This window comes from Momordica charantia (assembly GCF_013281855.1).
Source record: "Momordica charantia cultivar OHB3-1 chromosome 11 unlocalized genomic scaffold, Mcharantia_2.0 BLBB01000011.1, whole genome shotgun sequence".
In the NCBI taxonomy this organism is placed as follows: domain Eukaryota; kingdom Viridiplantae; phylum Streptophyta; class Magnoliopsida; order Cucurbitales; family Cucurbitaceae; genus Momordica; species Momordica charantia.
Genome location: NW_028275159.1, coordinates 1736124 through 1762354, shown reverse-complemented (window position 1 = coordinate 1762354; position 26231 = coordinate 1736124). Strand labels below are relative to the sequence as shown.

Here is a 26231-nt window from a genome sequence, read left to right as displayed (position 1 = left end):
TTGAGTGCGAAGTGTTTGGACCGCTCTTCTCTGCTCTTCTCTTCTCTAAAGCTATGGGGTTTTGGGCAGAAAATTATTGCTGTTTTGTCAAAGAAAACACTGTTTAATTGGAAGCCAAGAAGGAAAGGGAAAGGGAAAGGATTTGATTAGATAAGTATCTTTAAGGATCTGTGGGTGTGAGTGAATGGATTGGATGAGTGGATATGAGTATCTCAAATCACAAGGGAAGGGGAAAGGAAAAGCACAGGACTTGTGTAAATGGGTCCTTAGAATCTTTGTCCTCACTTGGATTTACAGGGTTATTAATGAACCTTTCAATTTCTATCTCCATGATGATAATTGTATCTTAGGGTCGAACTACCCATAAATCTGTTCCAAGGATCAAAATATGCAAATCTCGTGTGTTTCTCTCACTTTATCAGATCTAAATATGACTCGTCTAGACTCGGACACGACTTGACTCACAATAAGAGAGTTAGGGAGGAATAGTCAAAGAAAGAAAAAGGGACTTTTAGATTTCTCACGTCTCTACGCTCTAAAGGAATAAAATCTAAAACACAAAACAATAACAAGTCCCTATTAGCTAGCTTGCAGTTCACGTGTGGCTTGGCTTCTACTGCCAAATACAACCAAAACAGTGTCTACTTCTTGCCTTGTGGCCTGTGACCACAACCCTGCTTGAACGCACTAGCGTCGGGTCAGGGCGTCTAGATTTACAGCTGCGCTATCCATCCCACAAACAAAGTGAAGAAGACAATTAGTAAAAGGGGAAGTGCACAGACCAGATTCAAGTGTACGGATTAAATGATTGATTCGAAGAGTTGGCAAAATAAAGACTGGTCAAAAAGTAGGATACGTCAATATCTAAATAACCAAATTTGAACCGAATTCTCCAGTCTATTCAGATCAAAGAGCAGAAAACCATGGAAGAGATCAATATATACAAACAACTTGAGTAATGGGGATTGTAGGATTTTCTTTTCCTCATAAAAAAGAACTGCCAATATTTTCAATTAATATGGTTCATCATCTCGGACATGTCAGAGAATATAATCAAATGTTATATGAACAATTCGTCTAGACAGCTGTGTTGCAAGGGATTTCCTCCTAACCAACGGTAAGCTAAAAATATCTAATTGAACTCCCCTATATATTAAGTTACAAATGTGTTCATTCAGTGGCATCGTAAGTTGGAAGGACGAGCAGATAATGGGATGAATGGAGAAAATAAATGATTTTACCTTCACTCTTCAGTGTCATATACAGGCGACTTTATCCAAAGTTTTCCACCAAAGATGAGGCAAGCATGTCATCATAACCGATGTCAGAAAACGGTATCAAACCAACCAACTCTAACTGCATCTTCTGACTTGAAGAGTAGTAAACACTAGAGAGCTATATTTCCCAATGGAATTTGTCGTGGAATCCAAAAAGGGATCCAAAATTCTCAATGTCAGCAATGAGAATTGAGGAAAACCTCCAAGAAGGGTCCATTTCTGAGACGAAGGTCAACTCTGACAATTTCTAAGACTCGCCATTTCCAAGATCGCAATCAACTCTGCTTAGTTCACCCACAATGAAGTGTAGCTGAAGAGTAGGCTAGTCACTTCCACTGCTGTTGTGTCTATCTGTACAGAGACACAAGAATGATTTTGAAGCTGTTTAGGGTCAAATCTGAACAAAACTGATGTAGAAAGACAAACATGCACACTCAGTATTACACACACAAACACAGGATCTACAGACCTCCAGATGGTCTTTTCCCTTCCATGGCTTCTTTCTTCTCTTGGCAACTTAAGCATAGGAAAGGTCCATCCCAAGCCCGCAATTTTCCCCGGTTAGATGAGCCGGCATATATGGAAACACCCTCCCGAGGTTGGATCTCCACTTGGCATACTGCACATATGAACAGCTTAAACATGTTGCAGATGGGATACTTGGCATCTAACCTGCATTTTATAAGTTCAGAGTCAGGAGAATATTTACGATAAGACATATAATTTAACACCATAACATAGAAAAGTGACAATAAACCAGAATTGCCCATGTGAGTCAATCATCAAAATGTCCTAGTTAAATTAATTCAAAGTCAACTTAACGTCTCTGATTTTTAAATCACAAACCTTTCTGATAGCATAGCTGATCCTTCCTCAAATAATTCCTCAACAACATCCGGCTCCATATATTCCTTCTCAAAATGAGAAGATGATTCAGAAGTCCTTTTGCGGAACATAGATTTAAACATTCCCTTTCCCTGCTTCTTTGGTGGTGGTAAAGCAGAAGGTGGTTTATCCCTTGGTAATATGTCAATCACAATACATGTAGTATCATCTCTAAGTCCCTTTGACTGCACTGCTTCCTGAAAAGAAAGATGTTCAGTTAGTTGGAAATCATCATAGAATTATAATAAAGTTACTGTAGCTGTATGAAACAAAAAAGACTAAAAGAATCAATTTGTAACCATCCATACTTTCACAATTTGTGCAGCAGCAGTCTCTGCTGACATCCCACGACAACAATCATAGGCTGTTTCAGCTGATAAAGCATCCCAAACACCATCACTTGAAATAATAACCCTACCACCAGTAGAAGATAGCTGCAAGATGAAATTAGAGCATTAATTTACTTGACAAAAGGATGACATTCCAAATTGCAGATTACACAAATATGTTGCGGTTCAATTAAACATTAAAGACATGAAAACCTAATAACCAAAAGAACATAAACAGTTTATTGGGTGCTGAAAATACAAGAACCTGGTTTCTCCTCCAATCAAATATGCGCTTACCCACCAAAAGATTGTGTATGTTTGCCCTCTTTCCTTCCTACTATTTATAACACACTCTCTCTCCTTCAACTGTTACATTAGTCCCCCTCTCTGTTATGCACACCTGAGTTACCACCAAACCCTAATATACTTTCTCATCTCTAACAAACTCTAAACCACGTCGGTTTGGTCGAATGTAATCCAACCAAACCGACAAAATTGCTATATAACATATTAACTTCAGGTTCGACAAAAATCAGTATAAGATTTTATCCATAATAGCCTATAATCCAACAACTAGCCGGTAAATAAAGCTCCAATCTCCTCCCCTCCCATTTTAATCTCATACATAATTAGTTCTTATTAATTTAGCTATTATGGAAATCTAAAGAAAGTTGAAGATCAAAAAACAAGGTTCACACATTGATCACATGCAAAAACATGGGAAAAGAAGCAATAATAATAAATTAAGGAGTATCCAACCATGCACAAGCATCTGTCCAACAAAAGCAATTATATTTATAATTTGGAAAAAGTGTTTCAATAGGCCAAGCCTTATTCTAAATTTCAAAATAAAAAACAATTACATAGAAAATAGTATCATTATGTAGCAAGCAAGGATAAATAACTTATTAAATTCATAATATGTAGAAAAATTACATTGACAGACAGAAAGCTACCTTAACTTGCTTCACGTAGGGAACAGGTACTATAAACTCGCCAATATCCATATCACCAATTGATCGCGATAGACACAAACCACCGGGCCAACATCTCAATGGGCCAATCTAAAATTAACAAAAGACACGCAAGTTAAGCATCAAAAAGTCAGGCTTTGGACTTACAGAAAGGTAAGACTAGCTTATAAAATTTTCAGTCAAACAATCACACCTCAGCACCACCCCCAGTATTCAGCCGGCCCACCTCACCACCACTAGCAATTATACGTTCTCTCCTATTGAAAAACATTGAAGAATCTTAAGCACAATAATAATGTAAAAAGTGAGTACTAAGTCAATGTTGAATTAATGAGTGACAACATACTCTTCTTCATTGCATTCTAGTCTATGATCTGCTGATAAGTAGTAGATACCACCTTCAGCTGATTCTAAAGTGCAACGGGAATCACCAACAGAAGCAACAGTGAGAACCCATCCCTCAATGATCATGAAGGTGACGGTAGTTCCTGATGTTTGTGCTGGAATAACAACAGTAGCAACAATCAACATTATAGGCTTTTAAAATGCCCATATCAGAATTGTAACTTTTATGGCACAGCACTTGTAAGAAAAGTTTCAAGAAATGAGACGCTGTACATAGGAGCAGCCAATAAACTATAATGATCAAGCAGAAAAAGTTAAGTCATATATTTTCAAGACTATTGCCAGGCAAACCAAAATCATAGAAATCTATTTACTTTTTGTGTTTTCTTCCACCTAAAGTTGCCAAAATGCAAAAGAATATCTTGAGAGCACCAACATGGTAGATATAACTTTTCGGGAACCTTTTCTTCATACAAAATAAAATGCACTCCAATCCACAATCTTCCCTTTCCAGGGTTAGTGAGAACTCCAATCAATTCCCAAAATGTTGATAGCGACTAGAGGAGGTAACGAAAAACAGCTCGTCTGGAAACTTAGTTTAAATGGAGATGCTCTCACCTTTCTCTTGAAAATCTTTGTCCGTCTTCACAAAGCCTGCAACCAAGGCCCTTGGCAATGCTGCAATCCATTCATCTCTGTTGAGATCTGAGGGAATAGCAGCTAAAACATTGTTCAAAAGATTCTCCTTTGAATAAATAGCAGCAGCAGATCCATTATGTCCATCAAAAAGCTGCAAACATAAGAATTCAGTTTTTGATATAGAGGTCCAAAGCAGCAAAATTTCATTTCCTTAAGGGGGAAAGACTATATACAGCATAGATGTAAAAAAAGTAAAGCACCGATCCCAAAGAATCCATCATCTTTTTCAAGCAGATAGAGAACATACCCCAAAAACCGAATATGTAGAGACTCCATCTCCGACCACTCTCTCGCATTCCGTCTTTAGCAATGTAAAATCCTCCCCTTTCTTACTCTGACCCGCTTGACCATGTATGATTTCCGGTCTCTCAATCTTCTCAATAGCCAATTCACGCTTCAGGAGCACAGAGAGCGGGACTGTATGATGTTCACTCCTTGTGGACATCGTGTTCCGCGTCCTCAGAATTGCAAAACAGCCTTTCGCACAAAATATACAGCGCCCAATTCTAAATCTTCATATTTAATCAAACAAGTCCTGCCAAAAAAAAAAAAAACTCATAAAAAACCAAGCGAACGAAACACTTGACATGCACACCTATCTACATTGCAGAACACTAGAAAAACAAAGCGAATTTTGTACAAGAAGTTACACGACCAATCATACGCATCAAGGATGCGAATCACCATCATTGCTACATACTTTTCGAGATCTCCAAGGGGGAAATGAAAAACTTCCACAAAAATTAAAAAAAAAAAATAGAAGCAACAACATTGCACATTCGAAATCCGGTAACAATTTACCCAGAATCCCCCATCGAAAACAAATTAAGCCTCTCACTCATTGATCCGGAACAAATTCTTTCATGAAAAAAAAAACGCAATGACAACGGAAGTAGATTCAACGCAGATCACGGGGAGTTAAAAGACCGCCATACCCTAATAACATTCCAAAATCCTCGAAAAAACGCCAATAAAAAAAAACGAAAAGAAAATAGAAAAGAGCATTTACAGGGAAGAGGACACGAAGACTTTGGCGATTGATTGATTACACTACACCGAAATCGGGAACAATTCCGTCAACCGAATTGATTTCTGCGATCGAGAAACGCGGATCCCGGCACCCTGCAAAAATTCCATTTCTCATCCGCGCGCGCGAGAGAGAGAGAGAGAAAGAGAGAGAAAGAGAACTATAATGGAAAAAAAATTAAAAATTTAAAAGCGTAAATGAGGGAGTTTTGTGGGTGTCCCTTTTGTGTGTGTTTAGAGGTGACGTGGCAAATGAAAAAAATAATAATAAAATAGGCATTTTCGTTAATTTGGCGCCCGGAGCCGGTTAGAAGCCGACATCGCTGTCTTGGCGCTTGCGGCGCCTTGAAAACCGTTGATTCAGCATTTTCCCCTCCATTGACTTGTTGACTTCCAATTCACAATTATTAATTATCTCACTCCAGCAAAAAGAAAAATACTTCTCCCAATTTACAAAATAAAAAATTAAAGAATAACATGCCGGTCACGTTTCAGGTCCGGGCCTGCTCCTCTCTGGCCCACCACCCTCATGGGCCCTACCATATCTTTTTCCACATTGGATCCGGTCCACTTCCAACTGGACTCCGCCCCCATTCACCTCGTTTCCCGTCCACGTGTCGTCCTTTCATACCTCTCTATTTTATTTTTCCTTTTTAATTGTCACATTGGTTTCTCCGTTTGAATTGTATGGAAAATAATGAAAATAACGAAATGAATTTAATAAATTTTATTATAAGGAAAAAGGAGAGCGTGGTCGTGGTCGTGGTGGATGTGACCGGCCACCGGGAGAGGTGAGTTGCAAACAATGAAGCCAAGAGGGACCCTCGGGGGCACCGCCGTGGGGTTGACGTTTAATCTCCGTGAAGCAATCGGACCCGGAATTAGCGGCGCCGTTAATTGACAGACAAAACAAAAACCGCGTGAAATGAAGAGCACAAAGTCAATCCAAATCCAATCCACTCTCTTCAGCTCTACAGCTACAGCTCCAACAGACAACCCCCAAGACTCTAATATGCCCATCCCATGCTCCTGTCTTATTATAATACTATTATATCCACAGCTGTAAACAACCTAATCCCGACGTCCTCAACAAGTCGATAAATTTCTAGTATTTTATTTGTCACAGTTATTTAATATTGTTGAACCATGTATTGTTCCTAAATAATGTTGATAACTAAGAACGGAGCAAAGGAAAAAGGAGAAATGAGACAATTGCTCCTCATTTAATCTGTCGCATCTCAACAAAATATATAAAATGCTTATGATTTTTTATATTTTTTAAATGAATGCAGAATTTTGAACTTTCTTTATAAATTTTTGGCTCTATTTCTACTGGTATGACCAACCATGAATGATAAGCTTCAATATTTTGTATTTTTTTAAATTTTTAGGATGTGAAGATTGTATATATATATATATTTAAAAGTTAGGAGATAAAACTTTTACTCCTCATGGAAAATTCCTGGCTCCACTCGGGCCCAACATTATCCCCTAACAAACCTACAACCACATCAAATAAATTGCTTCCATTTTGTTCTTTCTTCCATTAATACCTACGAAGTTTCCCATGAGATGCTCGTTGAATCATTAGATAATTTTGGCTTACTGATATTTTTTCTTAAGGAGGCTAACTGAATTAATATGATGTAACAGATAGCTAAATAAAATAATGTCAAGTTGATATTATATTAATAATAATTGAATATGGTATGAATTCAAATTCTCATTCTATATCTTCGGTTTGAACTAAAGAAAAAAAAATAAAAGTTTGGGTAGAAATGAAAAAGAATGAAAAAAAAAGCCTGTGTAAATAGGAGACTGTTTGGTAGTTATTATGTTTTTTATTTCGTATTTTTTTCACAAAAACAAGCTTAATAAGTTTTTTCTTTTTTTAATTAAATAAGCTTGATATGCTTGCTTGCTTACTGTTCATTTAGTTTAATCATATACTCGAACGAAATCGCTTTTAAAGCCATACCCATATTTCAAAAGCTAACAGATTTGTTTAATAAAAACGTTTATCTTTTGTTTTATTAAAAAAAGTGTTATCAAATCATGAAGATGGTCAATACAACAGCTGTTAACAAAACTAAGAAACTATCAAACGGGGATTAAAAGATAAAGGTAGTTTGAGATATCTGTTGTAAAACTATTTTTAGGTGAAATTTTTGTTTCACAAGCAGCTTTGTAATAAAACTAATTAAAATGATAAGTTTTCATCTAAATGTAGAGAAAAAAAAACAATAACAATTTTTACAATTTATTAAACTACTTTTTCATTATGAAAAGCCTACGATCACTTCTTAAAATTCTAAGGAAGCACTAAAAATTATGGTCCCATTTGATAACATTTTGTTTGAAAATTTATATTTTTAACCTTAAAACCACTATTCTTGTTATCAACTTTATAAAATCATTTTTAAAATTTAAGACAAATTTTGAAAGCAAAAAAAAAACTATTTCCAATTAGTTAAGAATTCATTCATGTGATAAACAAAGATGAAAAAGATACTCAAAAAATGGTGAGAAAACAAACATATATTTACAAAACAGAAAACTAAAAATAAAATCGTTAATAAACGGGGTAGGATATTTTCTGTGTCCGTCCGTCTGATATTCCACATTTTACTTCTCAAACCCTCACCAGCTTATTCTAAATAGAGAAGCGGAAGCGCAGTAAGAGAGATCCATCTTAATATTTTATCAAACCCAAGCTCTTTAGCCATGGTAGCATCTCTTCTAATCCTTCCCTTAAACTTCTGGGGTTATAATCCAGCTCCTCTTTCGCCTTCTCACATGAATATGCCCACTGATGTCTCAAAGGATTCACAGTCTGAAAAAGTATAACAGAAGGAGTATTAATTAAACTATAAATTATGTTGCCTATCAGTAATAGTTATAACTAATGCATTCTGTGTTCTATGGTCGGTATGCTACCCTAGAAGAATAATGGAAATGGAAGAGTGGGATGACATACTGGGGGGCTGATGAGAGGAAGCTTTCCAGTGATTCGAGAGATAAAAATTGAAACCCAACCATATGCTTCGATTAACCACAAAGGAATTTTGAAGATTGGCCGTCTTGTACCAGTTATAGCTGCAGCTATGTCGAAAACATCCACAAATGATGCATTTTCTCCTGTTAGAAGATATCGTTCGCCCACTCGACCTCTCTGCAATGCTGCAAGATGTCCTTCTACCACATCATCGACATGGCTAAAAGAGAACTTGTCATTTCCACGGCCTAAATACCCGGGTAATCGCCAATTGAACCGTTCAATCATCTGACAAGATAAACAAAACAGTAACACCAATGCCACATTGTGAAAGCAAAGTCAAGTCATAATAGATGAAGATCAATGAAATAATCATAAGTGTTCATTGATTTCTGCCAAAAGACCAGAATGAAGACCTTGCAACTTCAGTTTCACAAGAATCTCTAAAGCTGGATAATAAAGTAACTTCGCATTGGAGAACAAGAGTCATTTGAATAGACCATGTTTTCCACAGGTAGGGTCAATAACTTCAAAAAGAATCAACTTAATGAAGATTAGAAACGCTAATAAATACTCCCTATTGCACAAAATCACCTCATTAATGAGCTCCTCCAAAGGCAATTCCAAGGATTAATGAACTCCATTCAAATACTATAGTAACAACAATTAAAGTACGAAGCAGGTGGAAAACTTATTTGAGCAGTCATAACTGATCCATTATTTTTTGATACCGCAATTAAAGAATAGAGATATGAATCCAAAATGCAGAGAGCAACTTGCTCTTTTCAGCCACACAGCTGCAACATGATCTACTCTTTCTCTAGCATCTACCAAAAACCGATCAAAATCGACCCATTTTACTAGCAGTCGATCGGTCAGTTTGTACAAAGGTTAGAAAAGCATAAATTTCCAACCAACCGAACCGAATGGTTGGTTTTTCGTGTCGACCGATCGACGTGCACCCCTACTAATTCATCTTTTGCTCGTTAAGCTATTTCTACCGACTTGAGCCACCACATGAATCTAACAAAATTAAACAGGGAAAAAGCAGCCATTACCATACGAGCGATGACATTTCCAGCCGTGACCTTTCCAGAACCATAGATGACTCCGGGATATACCGGCACTATCGGAATGCCCTCGGATGCAGCGTGCAATGCAATCTTGTCGGCGATGGCCTTCGATTTTTCGTACTCTGTACAAAAGAACTTCTCGTGATGAACCTGACATCACCGTTGCGTTCAGAGAGAATTGAAAACATTGATGAAGAGCAACAGCAGGAGGAAGAATGATTTTCTGAAATCTTAAACCCTAATAGTACCTGATTTTCATCGGCAACATATCCATCGGTTGAGCCAAGCGCAAAGAAGGACGACGTATAGATAATCTTCTCGATTGTCCTGGTCTCTGTAACCGCTTGCAACACGTTCTTCAGCCCTCGTACGTTGACCTAACATTAATGAACACAATAATCCGCGGAAACCGAATGTTGCGGAATTCAAGAACCAGAGCAAAAGTACTAGTTTTCTTTTGTTTTTTAATTTGTAAAACGAAATCCGTGAACCTGAACTCAAACATTTTTCCGCGAAAATTCAATTTCTTCATTTCTCGGTAGCCAAACGGGAGTTCGATTAAAGAAACGTAAGAGATTACAGAACTGCGTGCTTACTGAAATGAATTTGGATGGATCGGGAAGCCAGGGCTCGACCAGTGCGGCTGCGTGGAAGACGACATGGCAGCCCGAGCATGCCTCTAGAAGCGACTGATAATCGGTGATATCGCCATGAACAAGCTCAAGAGCAGCAGGATCATGGGGAAGAGAGGAAAGATCACTGGTCGGACGGATCAAAGCCCGGACGGAGTAGCCTCGATTCAATAAGGCACGGCAAAGCCTTCCGCCCAGGTAGCCAGAAGCCCCGGTTACCAGAATCTTCATACTTCCCACGAAGGAAAATCGACTGAGCTTCTCCGAGTGCACGAAACGCCGTACAATGCCCAAAATTATATATCGCTACATAAGCCATTCGTTCGAAACGTGAAGGAAGAAAATTTGCAGTCATCGTTTGATAAGGGAGCTCAAAGTGGCAAAGTTTTAACTCTCCCCGTCACTCTATTTCTCAAGTTACTTTTTGAAGAAGCCACTAGTAATAATAATATATCCACCATTTTATTTCAAGCTTTTAAATGGCAGTTTCGTACAATTTATTGAATTTGAAGAGCTCTCACATCACTAATTACTTACTTTCCTCATTCATTTACAGATTTTCAAGGACGCTGTAGTGCGACTCTACTCTACATTGGCATTTTTCCTTGCTCCAAAGGTCCCCCTAGAGGCAAAGTTTCGAACTAACCAGCACATTCGAAGTCTCTGCCTTTCTGCTAGGGGTCGTGTTCCTAAGCAAGATGTGCATTCGATGGAATGACTTCCGGCTGGCCTTTTCCGGTGATGAATGGCTACAATCTCGAGCGACGCATCATTTTGATCGGGTTGAATGAGGAATGCCGTCTTCTATGTGCGCGCAAGACACCATTTGAAGAGTTTGATGATCCGATATCCCAATCCTCGACGTTCTTTGGAACACAAACGTCGTAGAGGATTTTACCAAGAACTCCACGGGGAATGGAACTCGGTGAATTAGATAGCCGCATTACTCCTTCCTTGTGTTCATCGTGCGTGGAACCAACAACCCTGTATTCGAAGCCATCTGCCATGCTGGAGAAGAAAAGGTGGTCATCACTCGGAGCAAGAGCAGACCCCTGAAAACTACTTGATGGAGCTGCAGCTTTTCTAACGTCGGGAGTTGTCTTGCAAGAGTCACGATTCATTTTATCTACTGTTACTACTTCATCGGGTCTAATCCTTTGACAGTAAATTCCAGCAGCCTTACTAAGCAACTCTGAGACAGACGCTCCATATTCAATCGGAAAATGCAGATAATGCCCTGTCATATGTGATCATGGAACAAGATTTTCAGGAGTCTTTACAATACATATTAAAATCATTTGAAGAACTGAAATGACATGGTAAAAGAGAAGAATTTCAGCTAACGAAAAACAAACAGATCACTTGCAAACTTTGGCAATGTATGCGCAGCGTATTCGTAAATGCCTCCGATCACAAGGAAAAAATCGCAAGAGAAAACGAAAGAATTTTATCACTATTCTATAATGCAGTATGATCCAATGAGAGGAGTACTGATTGTTTATACAGAAAGCAGAAGTTTTGGATCAGACCTACATGTGCGGAGCCATTCCATTTGATTAATTTAACATCTCCCCCAAGGTCTTGTAGTCGTTGAGCAAAATTGAAGATTGTCTCATAGGGAGCAAGATCATCACCTTCCGAGCACAAAATAAGATAAGGAGCTTTCATCCTCTGAATAAGTACGGCATTAGGTGAATGAAGAATGTAGTAGATTGGAGTAGAATTGAAACCAGCAAATGCTAAATGCTAAAGTGCTTACAACAGAGGCATATAGAGTTTGCCAATATTCTGCACGTTGTGATTCAAATCTGTTGAGGAAGAGCACATCAAGACCGGAAGCCAAGCTATTTGCTGCCCATGATACTATTCTAGGCGGCCGGGATGCTTTCAGCATAGTCGGATGAAGAAAAAATCGAGTTCCCAAGTCACTGGTAAAATCAACTGGACTGGAATCATAAATATATCCAGCAATACAGTCCCTGACCAGTTGATAACCATCCTATACAGCCACAGATTACAATAAACAAATTGAGAGACTTAGAGAAAACCAACACGGGTTCTTCTTACTTGACATGATAATATCTTTACTTTAAATGGAAGAAAGATTGAACAGCAAAGAATGAAGTTTACCAGACTATGTTGCTGCAGTTCATGGTATCCCTCAATTATCTGCCAAGATATAGAGGGCTCGAGTGAGAGAAAAGTTGATCGTCCTTAACAGGATGACACTTTGTGGTTTGAGCAAACTATAATATAATAATACATAAACATGGCAAAGCTTTACCTGAAGAACCTTATACATGCATGCTTTAGGTCCACCAGAAAATGATGCAAGTACTATGGGGCATCTCTTTATCTTTAGCTCCTGAAAGTATATTTCAACAGTTACTTAAGTATTTAGGTAGCTTAAACAATGGTTTTTAATTTTGCACTTCAAATAAAATATAGTACTAACCTCAACTAATACTTCAAGAATGTCAAATGCCAGCGATGCAGCCTTATCAGGGAAGAACCTGCTCCAAAGGTCCATCAAACTCAGACAAACAAAAATCATCCTAGTCTATTATAAAAGCTAAGAGCTCATATTTTCCCAGGCAGACGTTTTTGCACTAGAATTAGAGAAAGAAAATGAATAAGAAATCAAAGACGGGACAAAAACAAAGCATTTATATCTTAAATATTGGAGTACAAAAGATGACAGTCTCAAGCAATAAAACAAACTACAGGACCTACAAGATTCAATGCCATATGGATGTAGGCATTATTTACTTCTCCCAATTCTCAATTCCCTATTCCCACTTAGTATCAAGGAATTTCCTCAACGAACCTAGCGTGCCTGCATCGCTAAGCGCACTCATCTAACGAAGATTACAACGGATTCAGCTGGATTTCAAGGCTAGCCGCTAGATTACAGCAGATTCAATGCAGCTGGTAATTTAGAGAGGTGAAATTTTCGCTTTCTAGGAGCAATTCAAACACGGGGGCTTTAAGTCGTTCATAGACGCAGCAACAAGATCATTACGGTAATACAAGAAAATCAGAGCAGGACTACACACACAAAAAAAAAAAAAAAAAAAAAACGAGCGAATTCGGTAGTTGAACTCACATGTTGAGGAATTCAGAATGGCAAACAAGTGAATTCCAGCCCAGAGAGGAATACAGCTCCACATATCTTTTCAAGTGCCTCTCCTGGCAAGACCTCCATGCGAACGCCACTACGATCCCTTCGACTTTCCCGACTCGCTCTCTTCTTCCCCAATAATATCTGCCTCCAAATCCCCACATCTTTCTCCTCCAAATCCAAAATCCTGTAAATCTTGCAGCACTGGATACTATAGCTACGAAAACTCAGTTTGTCCACAAGCTTCTCCTGGGGAAAAATATCAGGAGGTTGAAGAACCGCAGGCAATTGCCCGGAATTGAAATCGCGGGTAGTGTTTCTTTCTTTCTTTTTGTCAATTCTGTCTTCGAATGAACTTTACCCAGAAAAATTCAAGGGGTGAGTCATGGCCCCACCATACTGCGTATCCCCAACCAATTCGTTCCGCGCCATCTCCCCAACCGCAGTTACTTTGCGGTAACATTGGTACGGTTACCTTTGCACAAAAATGAAAATAAAAAACATAGCTAGGCTTATTTCTAAAGTGCTCCTAATAATTTTTGTCTTTTTTAAAATTATTTACTTATTTGCTACTCCACCTAATTTGTTTCATCCTATAATGAATTAACGTTGTTTTAATATAAGAAATGTAGGGATGAAAAATTTAACACCGACCTAAAAGGAGTAAAATGCTTGGTTATTAAATTGTATTTGTTTAATAGAATTTGAATACATCTCAATTTATACTGCACGCATGATAGCTTATAAAAATTTATATTTTAAAATAAAATATTTTAAATTCAAAAGACGAGTAAATGGAATTTAAAGTCGAAAACAAATTAAATATTAAAATTTAAGAAGTAAATTGTAATTTAAATTATTTTATTATTACTAGAATCTAATTTATGAAATTAAAAAGCGTTAGTAGCGCTCATATAAAATTTATAATTATGTTGATTTTGTTCTACATGTCCTATATATAAAAGCGGTCACAGACACTATAAAATAAAACTGTTCTCCACCTACATGAGTATATAGCAGCGATAATTAACATGTACTCCTTCCTTCGAGAGGGAGGTTTAATCATACATATGCATATTACACTAAAAAATAATAATAATAATAAAAATTTTCCCCCATTTAATTTTAATTTACTTGTTGCAATTTGTTCTTTAGTTTTTTTCATTTATTATTTTAGGTTTACTTTAGATTAGTTATTTAACATTTACAATATATCTATACCCTTTTAGAAGACTCATTTTATTGTCTTACTTTTTACTTATAAGACTACTTTTTTTTTTCATTCTGGAAATTACATACAAATTTATTTTAAAATATTACAAAAAAAAAACATAAATATGACTACATTTAAAAAAAAACCCTAGGCTTCTTCCAAACATTAATATCTGAAATTTTGGTTTAAAAGTTACTTGTACATATATTAGGTTCTTTTTAATTGTCAAGCACATTTGAAAATTCTAGGAAATCTTCAAAATCAATGGTTGATTTTTAAGAACACTTCTAAAATAAATTTCAAACGAAAAAATAATTAAATTATTTTAAATATTATCAAACGACCCCGAATAATTATGAAAGGATAAAGACGATTATAATTTACATTAAATTGTATTTAAAAATAATAATTGATCGTTGAAATGTTCTGACTGGTTAAATGACTGAAATGCCCCCACCGGCTTACAGTCGTTAACTTCCGATGGCCGCCACTTAGAAAGCGACTGGCCCGGAGTCAGATAAGATCCTAACACCATTTCTGTTTTCCACGTCACGTGCCGCTCGTGTTCGGCCATGCCTAATCTCCTGATTTATTTTTGGAATTTGTATTATTGCCTGTTTTCCTCTTTATCCCATTTTTGTCGTTTCCTAAGAATTATTTGGCTTCGAAAATAAAATCATCCATGTCCACTATCCACTAATTGGGCTGTGATCTCAGACGCAGCAGTCCACGGTAGCCCAAATAGGGTTTTTTTTTTTTTTTGTTCTTGTGAAAATTTTAATTGAGATTAATTATTTTAATATATATTTTGTGGCCGTTATTACAGTATGTTGCAGTTTGCACTTTGCTCCAAGCTCAAGTTCTTCGCCATGGATGAAAATCCAGTTAATTCCTCTCCGAAGAAGTAGCTGGTCGGATTCTTGTTCGAGCTCGAAAGCATCGACGAACGAAAGTAGTTGCTCTTCGGTGAGGTGCCCTTTATTTCCTACTTCTTTCTCGTTGAGATGGTACAAGAGATTTTGAATTTGCGGCAAAAACAGACGGAAGCTAAGGAACGATTTGATTTGATTACTTCGCGATTAATTTCTGAATCCGTTGTCTCGACTCTATTTTTGTTAATATGGCGGTTTGTTTTCATTGATCGTGTGTTTTCTTGAGTGTTGTCTTCGTTGTTGTGCAATGTTCTTGAGTGAATTCGCCGATTTCTCAATTCGGTGTCGAATTTCGCAGGATTGGAGAGTAGGATTCGACGTATCGTTTTCGAAGAAATATCAGACTGTGTTTGATATTCGGCGGCATAGATTTCTTCCATGCTATCGATCCAATTTGGTATCAGTTTCAGCAGCAAGGTGTTTGTGATAATGCCTCATCGAGATTTACCTAAGAATCCGAAAGAAAGGGAGAATGTGATTTCTGTAGGAGGAATCATGGCTTGGAATGCGTTTGACAATGTGACTGCCACAACGAAGACGCCCGAAGCTCTAATGGCGGAGATCAATGCTGCAATTTCAAAAATCGAATACGCTCGAACCACCGCTTGCTTGGAATCCGCAACTCCTCCCGCTTCACAGGATGGGGGCTCTGGTGCGAGTTTGATGCCTCAGTATGATGCTCGAATGGCGGATGAAGCGTACAAGGCAGGTTGTGCTGCATTGGCTGTTGGTAAGCTTGATGATGCTCTTCATTCGTTGAATGTTTCACTCTCCAAATGCCCGCCTGAGAAGACCTCTGCTGTTGCTAAGCTTCTGTCTCTCATCACTCTTACGTCTCAGCAACTCCATAGATCTTCCAATTGCTCTGAAATTTCAGAAGATTAAACTCCTTTTTTGCTGTGGAAGGTAAAGATTTCCTGGTTTCAATATGTTCTCCTCCCTCTAGTTGTTCTCAATTTTTCTTCCGAGGATAGAATCTCTCCCATTGTTCTTCAGTCATGTTTGTGTCTGTGAATACCGATTTTTTTTTTTTTCATGGCCCCGTTATGATTTTTAAAGCTTTAATTCACTAACAGTTTTTTAGTCTTAAATAATTGTTGTAGATCATTATATTTTGAGATTGAAATAGGTGACTTATCTAGACCATTTTTTTCGTTTTAAATAATGGTTTGCTTTTTTATCCAGTGATTTTAAATCCTCTGTATAGAATCTATCTATAATGAATTTGGGATCTTCAAATCTTATTTTTACTTGGAAATAATTTTTTCCAGAATTAAAATGGTTGGATTTTAGCTTGAAAGTTTTAAATAGACTTGTCTTCTTAAACTTGTTTTCCAAACATGTAACGTTATTCTCAACATTTTGTTGCCATAAAATTTTCATATTTTGATATCTCAAAATAGGTCCCACAATGGATTTGAACTAATTCTTTCTAATTTTGTTCATAGGTTTCAATGTCACCAAGCTAATCTATTGTAGTTAATTTTTATATATGTAATTACATAAATAGCACAAAATAAATCTATGTTTTCAAATGTGGAAGAAATTTCAAAATTTTACCAAAAGAATAAAAAATAGTACAAGCCAAATCAAATTCAAATGTAAGATATAACACATTAACAAAAGTCGCATTTGAAAATTCTGAAAATTTGTGATTTTTAAAAATATATATTAATTTTGTGTAAAATAGGGAAAATTATCTATTTTTTTATGAGATATTACAAAATGGAAGATTGAAACCACAGACAAAAACACACCTGTCAAAGAAGGAAGAAAAAAAATACCCAAACACATTTTTACGTAAGATTAGTCCGTTTTGCAACTTTATGGTTTCTCTTTCTTATCATATTTCGTTCCAGTTTCTAGAAACGATGTCGTTTATAAACCTCATCTCTAAGATGACGTCACTTTGGATCATTGGTTATCAAACCCTCGTATTGGGATGACCTGTTTTGATCCCAAGTTGCCACGTTGGGCTGTTGGCTAATTTTTTATAACAAATTATTTATTTTTTAATTTTAATATTTCAAAATACTGACACTTTTTATTCAATAATTAATATCTAATTATTTTTAGTATAAAATGTGGACACGGGAAATTAAATCTCAAAGAGATATATGTCAATCTACGAATTATATTAAAATAAAAAATGATTATATATATATATATATATATATATTTTAGGGAGTAAGAGATATGTGCATAAGAAAATAGAGAAATACTATTAATTATCAATTTGGGAGAAATACTGCAATGCGGGGGATTTTCTCAAATTAAAAGAAACTTCAATATAGTGGTCCCATGAATTAGCCACGATATGTCTCTTTCTTACATTTGGATATTATCTACGCTTCTACGATGAAGAATTTAATTGTTTCTGAACCAAACCCATGTGACATTTAATTTTTTCATTAATAAAATTCTTTTTTTCTTTTTATTTTAAAAATAACTAACCTATACAATAAGCATTTTAATAATGCATCTTTTACAAACTCAAACTTCAAATGTTCTAGTGTTATATTTTGTATATGTGCAACAACAATTCACAATTATATCATTTCATCAAAATTTTGTTAAAATTTGTTAATGAAAGGATGATGTATAATTAAGAGCCTATTTGTCTCTTATTTATGTTTGCAATTTTTTAATGAACAAAAATATAGTTGCATTGTCCCAATACCATGAATTAAAAAATGATAAAACTATATTTTTATTTATGTTTTAAACAAATTGGAAATAGGAACGAGAGAAAAAAAACTTGTTAATGTTTAAAACAATGAAAAATAAGAAATCTAAATAATTATCAAATACTTAGATTTCTTAGTAAAATTAGAAACGAGAAAGAAGAAATGAAAATATTACCGAACGAATCATGAATTAATGTTTCATTAACATATTTAGACACTTGAATACTACCTACCACCAATAATCTAATATGCTCGTCATATCAAAATTCGATACCCATTGGTACTTAACAATTTTTTTTTCCTTCAAGTAACACGTTCACATGTCTAAATATATTAATAAAATAATAATTTAATAACATTAACACATTTTTCAACAGATTTCTCCAAGCACAAATTCAATTGCAAATTTTTAATACATTCAAAGTAAAATTAATAATTTTAAAAGATGACTAAAAAAATTATAAAGATTTAGTTTCTTTGTATAAGTTGTTACACATAAATAATAAATAAAAAGCAAACCTTTTTAGCTGCTACAAAATTAACTATCAAAACAACCCAAATATGGTTGGGCGGTGTGTGGTTGCTATAAATGGACGGGTGGCCATTAAAGAGAGGAACAGATACTCATGCCTGTCAAAATATTTTTTAATACAACATACGTGATGAAAATTCTACTTATGAATAATTTAATTGGAGATAGATATTTTTATGTATCTATTTTCTAACTATATTTAAGTGCTTATCAACTATATTTAAGTGCTTATCAATCAATACGGAATCATCCATAAAAATTTAATGATTTTCAAATTTTTAGAATATAGATAGAAAATCGATTTTTTTCTTCCTTCCCTGTCACAATTTAATAGCAGTTAGCAAAAGTATGGATATTGATGGACAAATATTTAATTATTATTTTTCAAAAAATTTTTGCACCTTATATATTTCATCTCTCTTCATTAAAATTTTCATATTCAGATCAGAAGTACCTTCAATAATTCAGTCCAATGAATTAATCTTCTTATCCATCTCTTCAATCTTGGTTCCGAGTTCGACATGGCTGCAGAAGACTCCGACAACCCAGAGCTAGAACTGGAGCTCCTTCCTTACCTTCGCCTCTACAAAAACGGCGTCGTCGAGAGGCTCGTCGGGACACGTGTCACTCCACCGGGGCTCGATCCTCTCACTGGCGTTGACTCCAAAGACATCATTATTGTCCCAGAAACCGGCGTTTCGGCTCGGCTCTACCGGCCGACCGCCGTCGACCCTCACCGGAAACTTCCCTTGGTTGTTTACTTTCACGGCGGCGCGTTCGTCATAGCGTCCTCCGCAGAACCCATCTACCACAACAACTGCCTCATCCCGCTCGCCGCCGAGACTCAAACCGTCGTTGTTTCCGTGAACTATAGGTTGGCGCCGGAGCACCCTCTCCCCGCCGCTTACGACGATTCATGGGCGGCGCTGCAGTGGATTGCCGCCCAGTCCCAGTCAGCCGACGGCGAGCTATGGCTCAAACAACTCGTCGACTTTCAAAAGGTATCCTAAAATCATATCAATAGAAACTTTCAAAATTTGGTTCCAATAAATTTAACATTTTTTTGGTTTGTTTTATTTTCATTTTCGGGCCTTTAAATCTTTTATTCATATTTTCTAAGGTTGGCAACGGGAGGGGATATGATATTATCTCAATTCCAACCTAAGATATTTTAGTCCTAATGTTTTAATTTTAAAAATGTAAAGAAAGTAAATTAGAGAGAATTTTAAAATCTTGATATTTTAAAATAATTTTTTTAACCTAAACTAAGAGGGAGCAACCCTTTTCTTTTTTGCGTCCTTGCACTTGATCGACGTCCAAAAAAATTAATGACAAGACATCATACTAAAGCTTAACTTTGTAGGTTTCATAAAATTAAAATTTTTATTAAAGATAAATATTTAGACGTTATTTAATTACTGGTTAGCACATGACCATTGTTAAAAAATGTGGGAAAAAAATATATTTTTCTATTCTAAAAAATTAAAAAACTCAATTTTTATATAAGCTTGAAAATGTGGGTTGAAGTAGGTAAGTATTGTTTTTTCTTAATTGTTAAAAAGTTATAGTTTGGTAGGTTGCACAAAAAAAAATTAATTTTTTATTCAACACCTCCTCGTATGTATAGCACTATATATACACTACCTTAAATTAATACTAAACCTAAAAACTTTAAGGTTACTATAAATTACGGGGAATCTCCGTCTTGTTCCCGCCCCTAAAATTTTGGGGATGGAACGAGGATGAGTGAAAAAATCTCCAACGGGAACAGGGATGGGGAACACCCCACCCATTGCCATTCCTACTACCACCATGAGCTTAACTCTACACTAATTAACACCTATCTCTAACTAAGATGTGATTCGTTCGATTATTCCACCAAGTTATTGTAAAAAAAATAGAGCATATACCACCCTTCAATATTTTTGCAATAAATTAATAATAATTTTTTTTTAATTTTAAGCAAAGCTTAGCAGCCATTATTACTTATTTATTTTTTTTTTGGAAGGTGAAAGTTGATCCGAAGTAGAAAAAGAAAAAAAAGTTTAACATTTTAAAAAATAAAAAGATCTGAAAGTAAAAAAGAAATCTAATATTTTTACTGTTTAATATAATAGGTGTTCTTGGTAGGCGACAGTGCGGGTGCAAACATCTCGCACCACATGGCCCTGCGAGCGAAAAACTCGGACGATCTGGCCGGAAAAATAAAAATAACCGGAATCGCTCTAATTCACCCCTACTTCTGGGGGGCGGAGCCAATCGGGTCGGAGATAACGGACGGCGAGAAAAAGGCTGAGGTGGACCGTTGGTGGAGCTTCGCGTGCCCATCGGAGAGAGGGAACGACGATCCGCTGATAAACCCGTTCGCCGAGGGGTCGCCGGAGATGGAGGGGCTGGCCGGCGACAGGGCGCTGGTGATTGTTGCAGAGAAAGATATTCTGAAGGACAGAGGGAAGCTGTACTATGAAAAATTGGCGAAGAGCGAGTGGAAAGGGACGGTGGAGATTATGGAGACGGAAGGAGAGGATCACGCCTTCCAATTGTTCAATTCAACTTCTGAGAATGCCAAGACCCTCCTTAGGCGTCTCGCTTTCTTCACAAATCAAGATTGATTCTTGTTAAAACTTCATCGTTTAATTTTAGTTAGTTTGGTTGGTTTAAGTTTAATTTCAACTTGTTCTACCTTAAGTCTAAGTTTGTGATTTTAAAAGTTGATTTGTATGATTGGCTCAGATTTTATGTTTTGAATATATTTTTCAATTTGTGCGACCATGCATCAATGTTTTTATATTTCTTTCTTAGTTCAACAAATTCGAGCCAACATCCAACCTTTTTAACCGTACTGATTTGTCCAACAAGTAGGGTAAGGTTGGAAAAGTCATGCTCCAATTATATTAGTTTAATTAGTTTATGACATGGTTTAAGACTTATAAGTAAAAATATGAAAATAGACAGTTTTTGAGTGGGTAAAAATTTCTTTTAGAATGATCCGTAAACTTTAACTAAATATGGTAGAACTAGGGATGTCAAAAAACATCTATAGAACCTAATCATGCGGTACCTAACTTGATTGAGTTAGGGAATTCTTGGTTTGACCCAAAATTTTAATTGGGATCGGGAAAGAGAGTATCCCAATCCCATTCCTGACTTCGTCTCATTTAATATTTAAATAATAAAATATTAAATATTTATTATACATAATAATAATGTCAAAGCAAGCATAGTTTAGAATAATTGACATATACTTCAAATCAAAAAGTCGTGAGTTCAAATCTCTCCTCCTATGTACTTAAAAAAATGATAAGAATAACAAATATTTATTATGTTATATTATACCAATTCAAGTATATTATTAAAAAAGTGTTTTAAAAAATAATAATAAAAAAAAGAAGGGAATGCCCCGTTTTATTAGGGATGGGTTCCTTTCGGAAACTTGTTCCTCCTGGCCTCACCCGTTGCTCGTACATATTGTTTAACTAAAAAAAGGAGACAGAATTTTAAAGTCACAAGAATGAAACCAAATTGTTACTTTTAAACCATTGAAACTATTATTTTTATAATACCTATTACAACTGAACACATAACTATCTGAACTAATATGAATTTAACGTACGTTTATGCGTGCATATATGTGGTTCATTACTGTACATTATTTTTTTAATTAATATGAATTTATTTATTCGTTCAACTACAGATTGACCATAATTCGCAAACTTCAAAGGTGATCGAAACTTGCGTGTGTTTTCAGACATTCTAGGAAGTCATTCTAAGATTCTGAAGCACAAACGTTTCGATTCATACCTTAAGCTTCGAACCATGCTGTACTGCAAAAAAAAAAAAAAAAAAAAAAAAAACCACCTCTCCTCAAGAATATTGGGCTGCATTATGATTCAAAAGGAACCCACTTTACAGAACTTTTCAAATATCCTTCATTCTGAGATCCAATAAAATATTAATGTAATGGAAGTTAAAGATAGGTTGGAGTTTCCAGCAATGGAAGAGATGAACTTTCTCTTTCTAACACGATTAACAGTCATCTTTGAATGAAGAATCTTCTAACTGATTCCCGCCCGATACACTGATCTTTCTTCATCTAAAACACAACCGTATCGAGCATCGTTCCTAGCGTCTGTATAATGTTTGACGACATCAAATTGGAGACGTGTTCTTCCAGGTGCTTCTTAGCATCTTGCCTTCCCACATTTGCAATTGCAAGTTTCTCTGGTGGCAACTCATCTTCCTCCTGCACTGCCTTGTTGTACTTAATAGCCAAGTTCAGCATTTCCTGCACGGAATATACCAGACCCATAAATCACAACATAGATTACGAACCGCAAAATATACCCACTACTCTGTACAATTTTATCAGGTTTAGTTTAGCATTGAAAGTGAATCGTCAAGATATTTGATCACAACCCTTTTTTTTCCTTTTTCTCTCCTCATGAGATGATTTCTTCACGTCATCAAAATAAGCTTTACGATTGACGTAGGTACAATTAGAGAGCAATTGAATTGTTTAGCAATGCACATAACTTATTCATTCAAGTAGAGCGAACAACACGACAGTCAGCTACCCAACACTATGTTTCTGATAGGATTTTTTTTTTAAAATAAAAAATAAAAAGTCTCTCCTCTCTCTCACTAAAAAATTTAGAGGTGGTGGGCAGCAGGAGACTCAACTACTTCTGGAAGATTGAAAAAAATTTTGATTACCTGGACAGTCTGCTCGTTAGTTTTTGAGTGTGTATCAAATCGTCGAAGTGTTAGGCCGTCAGTCCATTTCTTCTTGTGAAGGTTAAGCAACATCTTCTCTTCAAGCTCATTCTTCCTATAGTTAATCGCTATGGAGTAATAATGGCGGTTCAATCCATGGATTAATGCCTGAAAAAGATGGCACACGAAAAGTCAACAGATTGAAAGCTAGAATGATTTATAATTATATCCGATCAATACTGACTTGAATAGATGGTTTATTAAGATGGCCGAGGTTTGATGTTGTCTGTCGTGGTTCTTGGCCAAGCATCATAGTCTGGGGATTAATTAGACGAAAGGCATCGATAACCACCTTCCCCTTGACACTTTGAATTGGGTCCACAACTACAGCAACAGCTCGCTGATTAAGAGCTTCAAAACTCTACAAATGATAACAAAAGTAGCTGTTTATCAAATTTTTATCCCAAATGCAAATCATTTGCCAAGTCTTCCAAGTCAAAATAAAGAAATAACATCATTGCAGTTTTTTAGTTGGAAGAGCCCAGAGAAGAAAATATGCAGTAAAAAAAATTATTGCAAAATAACAAAATCCCTCATAAATAAGAAAATAATGTACAAGAAAAAGGAAACGAATTGACCTCCAAGAAAGATTTTTTTTTATAAGAGACCCCCAAGAAAGATCAAACAACAATATGGATAACAACAATAAAGTAAAATGGAGGATTATTTATAATAAGCAATGGGAACCACAAACCTGTTGAGTATTGATATCAACACCAGAGAGCCAACATCCAAATCCAGGATGAGAGTGATACCATCCTACAACCATCTCGGGACTGAAGACAGCAAATCAGATAGTTAATAGCAAAGGGTGACACAAGTGATGACATGTGTGAGGTCATAAATTAAGATTCCAAGTTAATAATGAGTTCAATCTTCAAAACAGAATCAAACGGTATGGATTAAGAGTCAAAACAAAATTCCAATTCATGTCCCCTAGAAGCTAATCTTGACTGGAAGTGAAATCAGATTCACATTCATGCTCTTTACTAAGATGGAAAATGCATATCACTACAATACTCCTTATACACTAATTCTTATCTTTCTCTTTCTTTTATTTTTTTCATAATTATACATGCTCAAACCAGTTTAACATGCAATTTCAACCAATCTCATGGCATAATGGCCTAATCTTACAACATATGACATCAAGAACTCATAGGATAATGTCCTAGGTAGGTGGTTGGTGGTACCACGATTTGATGAACATAGGACCTCAAAGGTCTAGAGTTATTAACTTGCCCCTTTGACCATTGGACCAACTGATGCCCGTTCCTTATACACTCATTCAATTTTAATTATAACTTCATAATTCATTTGATGAAAATGACAACTGACATACCAGGCCAAAAACGAAGCTGAAGCTACAGAAAAAATTATGAAGTGGCCTAAACATGGGGTCATTCAAGGGAAACGAAGGGTAAAAAAGAGAATAAATTTGTGAGTGTTGCTCCAAGGAAATGGGAATGACATTCCCCCCAAATTAGAAACAAATTGAACCAACCCACATTCAGGAAGTATTTCCCTAAGAGTTGGAATCAGCATGAGAAATGACTCTGATTCAGGACGAGAAAACAAGGAAGGAAGTTGCAGGCCAGCCAACTAAAACCCTACCGCATCTGCTATTGTTCAACAAGGAAATTGATATCAATAGATCTTCTAATTGGCCCAGAGTTAACCATCCCAGGATCCTCTAAATTTCATTCCAGTCAATGTACGTTTAATGCAAGCAGCAGGTCCAAAACAACAGACAAAATTTTTGAGAAGCTGAACTCAGCATAGGACAGCACAGGGGCTTCATAGACAGCACAGGGCCTCATAGACATCACAGGGCCACAGGCAGCAAGCATTGACATACAAATTATATGAGGGGCAGATTTCAGGATCTAAAGTCTTATTTTCAGTAACTTAATCTCTAAGACGTTCTCTCCAGCAGAAAAGTCATCAGAAATCTGCATTTATATCCACCAAGACATTCGAAACTAAAGAAATTACCGTCCAGTTTGCTTAAGCATGTCAAGCATATTGGTCTGAAATACATGATCAACAGCTTCAACGCTAACACCGGTACCACTCTGTGGCATAGCAAATACATCGACCACACGGACGGTGTACTCATCAACAAACTCTCCCAACATCAGACCCATCACCTCCATGGGAACCCCAGCTCTTCCTATAGTCCACATTGCAATGGAAAATTACATAAACCAAAAATTACTAGAAAACCTAACAATATTAAAAATCGAGAACTGAAAATGCATCGAACATCCTAAACCTAAAAACTGAGCAAAGCCATCCGAATTCGTTAATTATATAGGAGGACAAAGTTGACGAAACCTCCAAATCGCCAACTCGGTGAAAGATCGCAAGCACATCAGAAAGAACAAGAGCAGAACAAACAAGAAAAGTGGCAATTTTATCTCGAATAGTACCGTGCTTGAGCATCTTCAGAAGCGCGAGCGAGGAGATGTAGACCTGCTCCGACGAATCCAGAGTGGGCGAGTCCGGAGGTGGGTGCCCCAATGAACTTCCGGCACCGGCGAACATCCTCTGTAGCCGCTCCATTCCAAAAGTTTTATCACAGCGACGATGCTTCCGGCTTCCGAACAAGCAAATCTTGAACTTTCTTTCGCAGCAAGACTTCTCTCTTTCTGGTGCTTAAAAATGGCAATCACTCGAACTAAAATTTAGTGATATTGCAATCAAGCCCCTAATTTCCAACGTATTTACAAGGAATG

At 36.3% G+C, this 26231-nt stretch overlaps 6 protein-coding genes across 8 annotated transcripts; 2 read left to right on the top strand and 4 right to left on the bottom strand.

The window, feature by feature from the left end:
- Positions 1–951: 951 nt before the first annotated feature.
- LOC111009050 (Protein phosphatase 2C family protein) lies at positions 952–5730 on the bottom strand. The gene is made up of 10 exons (XM_022281977.2): positions 5519–5730; positions 4757–5044; positions 4429–4600; positions 3812–3965; positions 3659–3722; positions 3448–3555; positions 2471–2596; positions 2124–2359; positions 1747–1949; positions 952–1628 (listed from the first exon to the last, which is right to left on the bottom strand). The coding sequence occupies exons 2-10, from the start codon at positions 4952–4954 to the stop codon at positions 1600–1602; spliced, it is 1290 nt and encodes a 429-aa protein (XP_022137669.1). The 5' UTR covers positions 4955–5044; positions 5519–5730; the 3' UTR covers positions 952–1599.
- Positions 5731–8055: 2325 nt separating this feature from the next.
- FLDH (NAD(P)-binding Rossmann-fold superfamily protein) lies at positions 8056–10621 on the bottom strand. The gene is made up of 5 exons (XM_022304185.2): positions 10200–10621; positions 9852–9980; positions 9589–9753; positions 8513–8818; positions 8056–8368 (listed from the first exon to the last, which is right to left on the bottom strand). The coding sequence occupies exons 1-5, from the start codon at positions 10464–10466 to the stop codon at positions 8228–8230; spliced, it is 1008 nt and encodes a 335-aa protein (XP_022159877.1). The 5' UTR covers positions 10467–10621; the 3' UTR covers positions 8056–8227.
- Positions 10622–10675: 54 nt separating this feature from the next.
- LOC111026152 (peptidase, S9A/B/C family, catalytic domain protein (Protein of unknown function DUF829, transmembrane 53)) lies at positions 10676–13707 on the bottom strand. Its single transcript, XM_088120345.1, has 7 exons — positions 13342–13707; positions 12691–12748; positions 12520–12600; positions 12366–12404; positions 11995–12234; positions 11765–11906; positions 10676–11472 (listed from the first exon to the last, which is right to left on the bottom strand). The coding sequence occupies exons 1-7, from the start codon at positions 13518–13520 to the stop codon at positions 10985–10987; spliced, it is 1227 nt and encodes a 408-aa protein (XP_087976471.1). The 5' UTR covers positions 13521–13707; the 3' UTR covers positions 10676–10984.
- A 1526-nt stretch (positions 13708–15233) lies between these two features.
- LOC111026168 (uncharacterized) lies at positions 15234–16681 on the top strand. 3 transcript variants are annotated; one of them, XM_022275538.2, is made up of 3 exons: positions 15234–15301; positions 15396–15535; positions 15800–16681. In XM_022275538.2, the coding sequence occupies exon 3, from the start codon at positions 15880–15882 to the stop codon at positions 16384–16386; it is 507 nt and encodes a 168-aa protein (XP_022131230.1). In that variant the 5' UTR covers positions 15234–15301; positions 15396–15535; positions 15800–15879; the 3' UTR covers positions 16387–16681. The 3 variants fall into 3 exon arrangements, with proteins under 3 accessions (XP_022131230.1, XP_022159888.1, XP_087976472.1); XM_022304196.2 differs by having other exon boundaries at positions 15396–15540; XM_088120346.1 differs by having other exon boundaries at positions 15396–16681.
- A 2479-nt stretch (positions 16682–19160) lies between these two features.
- LOC111020502 (alpha/beta-Hydrolases superfamily protein) lies at positions 19161–21492 on the top strand. The gene is made up of 2 exons (XM_022297219.2): positions 19161–19721; positions 20838–21492. The coding sequence occupies exons 1-2, from the start codon at positions 19242–19244 to the stop codon at positions 21330–21332; spliced, it is 975 nt and encodes a 324-aa protein (XP_022152911.2). The 5' UTR covers positions 19161–19241; the 3' UTR covers positions 21333–21492.
- Positions 21493–22581: 1089 nt separating this feature from the next.
- On the bottom strand, positions 22582–26139 carry LOC111009458 (26S proteasome non-ATPase regulatory subunit 14 homolog). The gene is made up of 6 exons (XM_022282546.2): positions 25926–26139; positions 25489–25666; positions 24188–24269; positions 23678–23854; positions 23434–23601; positions 22582–23005 (listed from the first exon to the last, which is right to left on the bottom strand). The coding sequence occupies exons 1-6, from the start codon at positions 26056–26058 to the stop codon at positions 22814–22816; spliced, it is 930 nt and encodes a 309-aa protein (XP_022138238.1). The 5' UTR covers positions 26059–26139; the 3' UTR covers positions 22582–22813.
- Between the last annotated feature and the right edge of the window lie 92 nt (positions 26140–26231).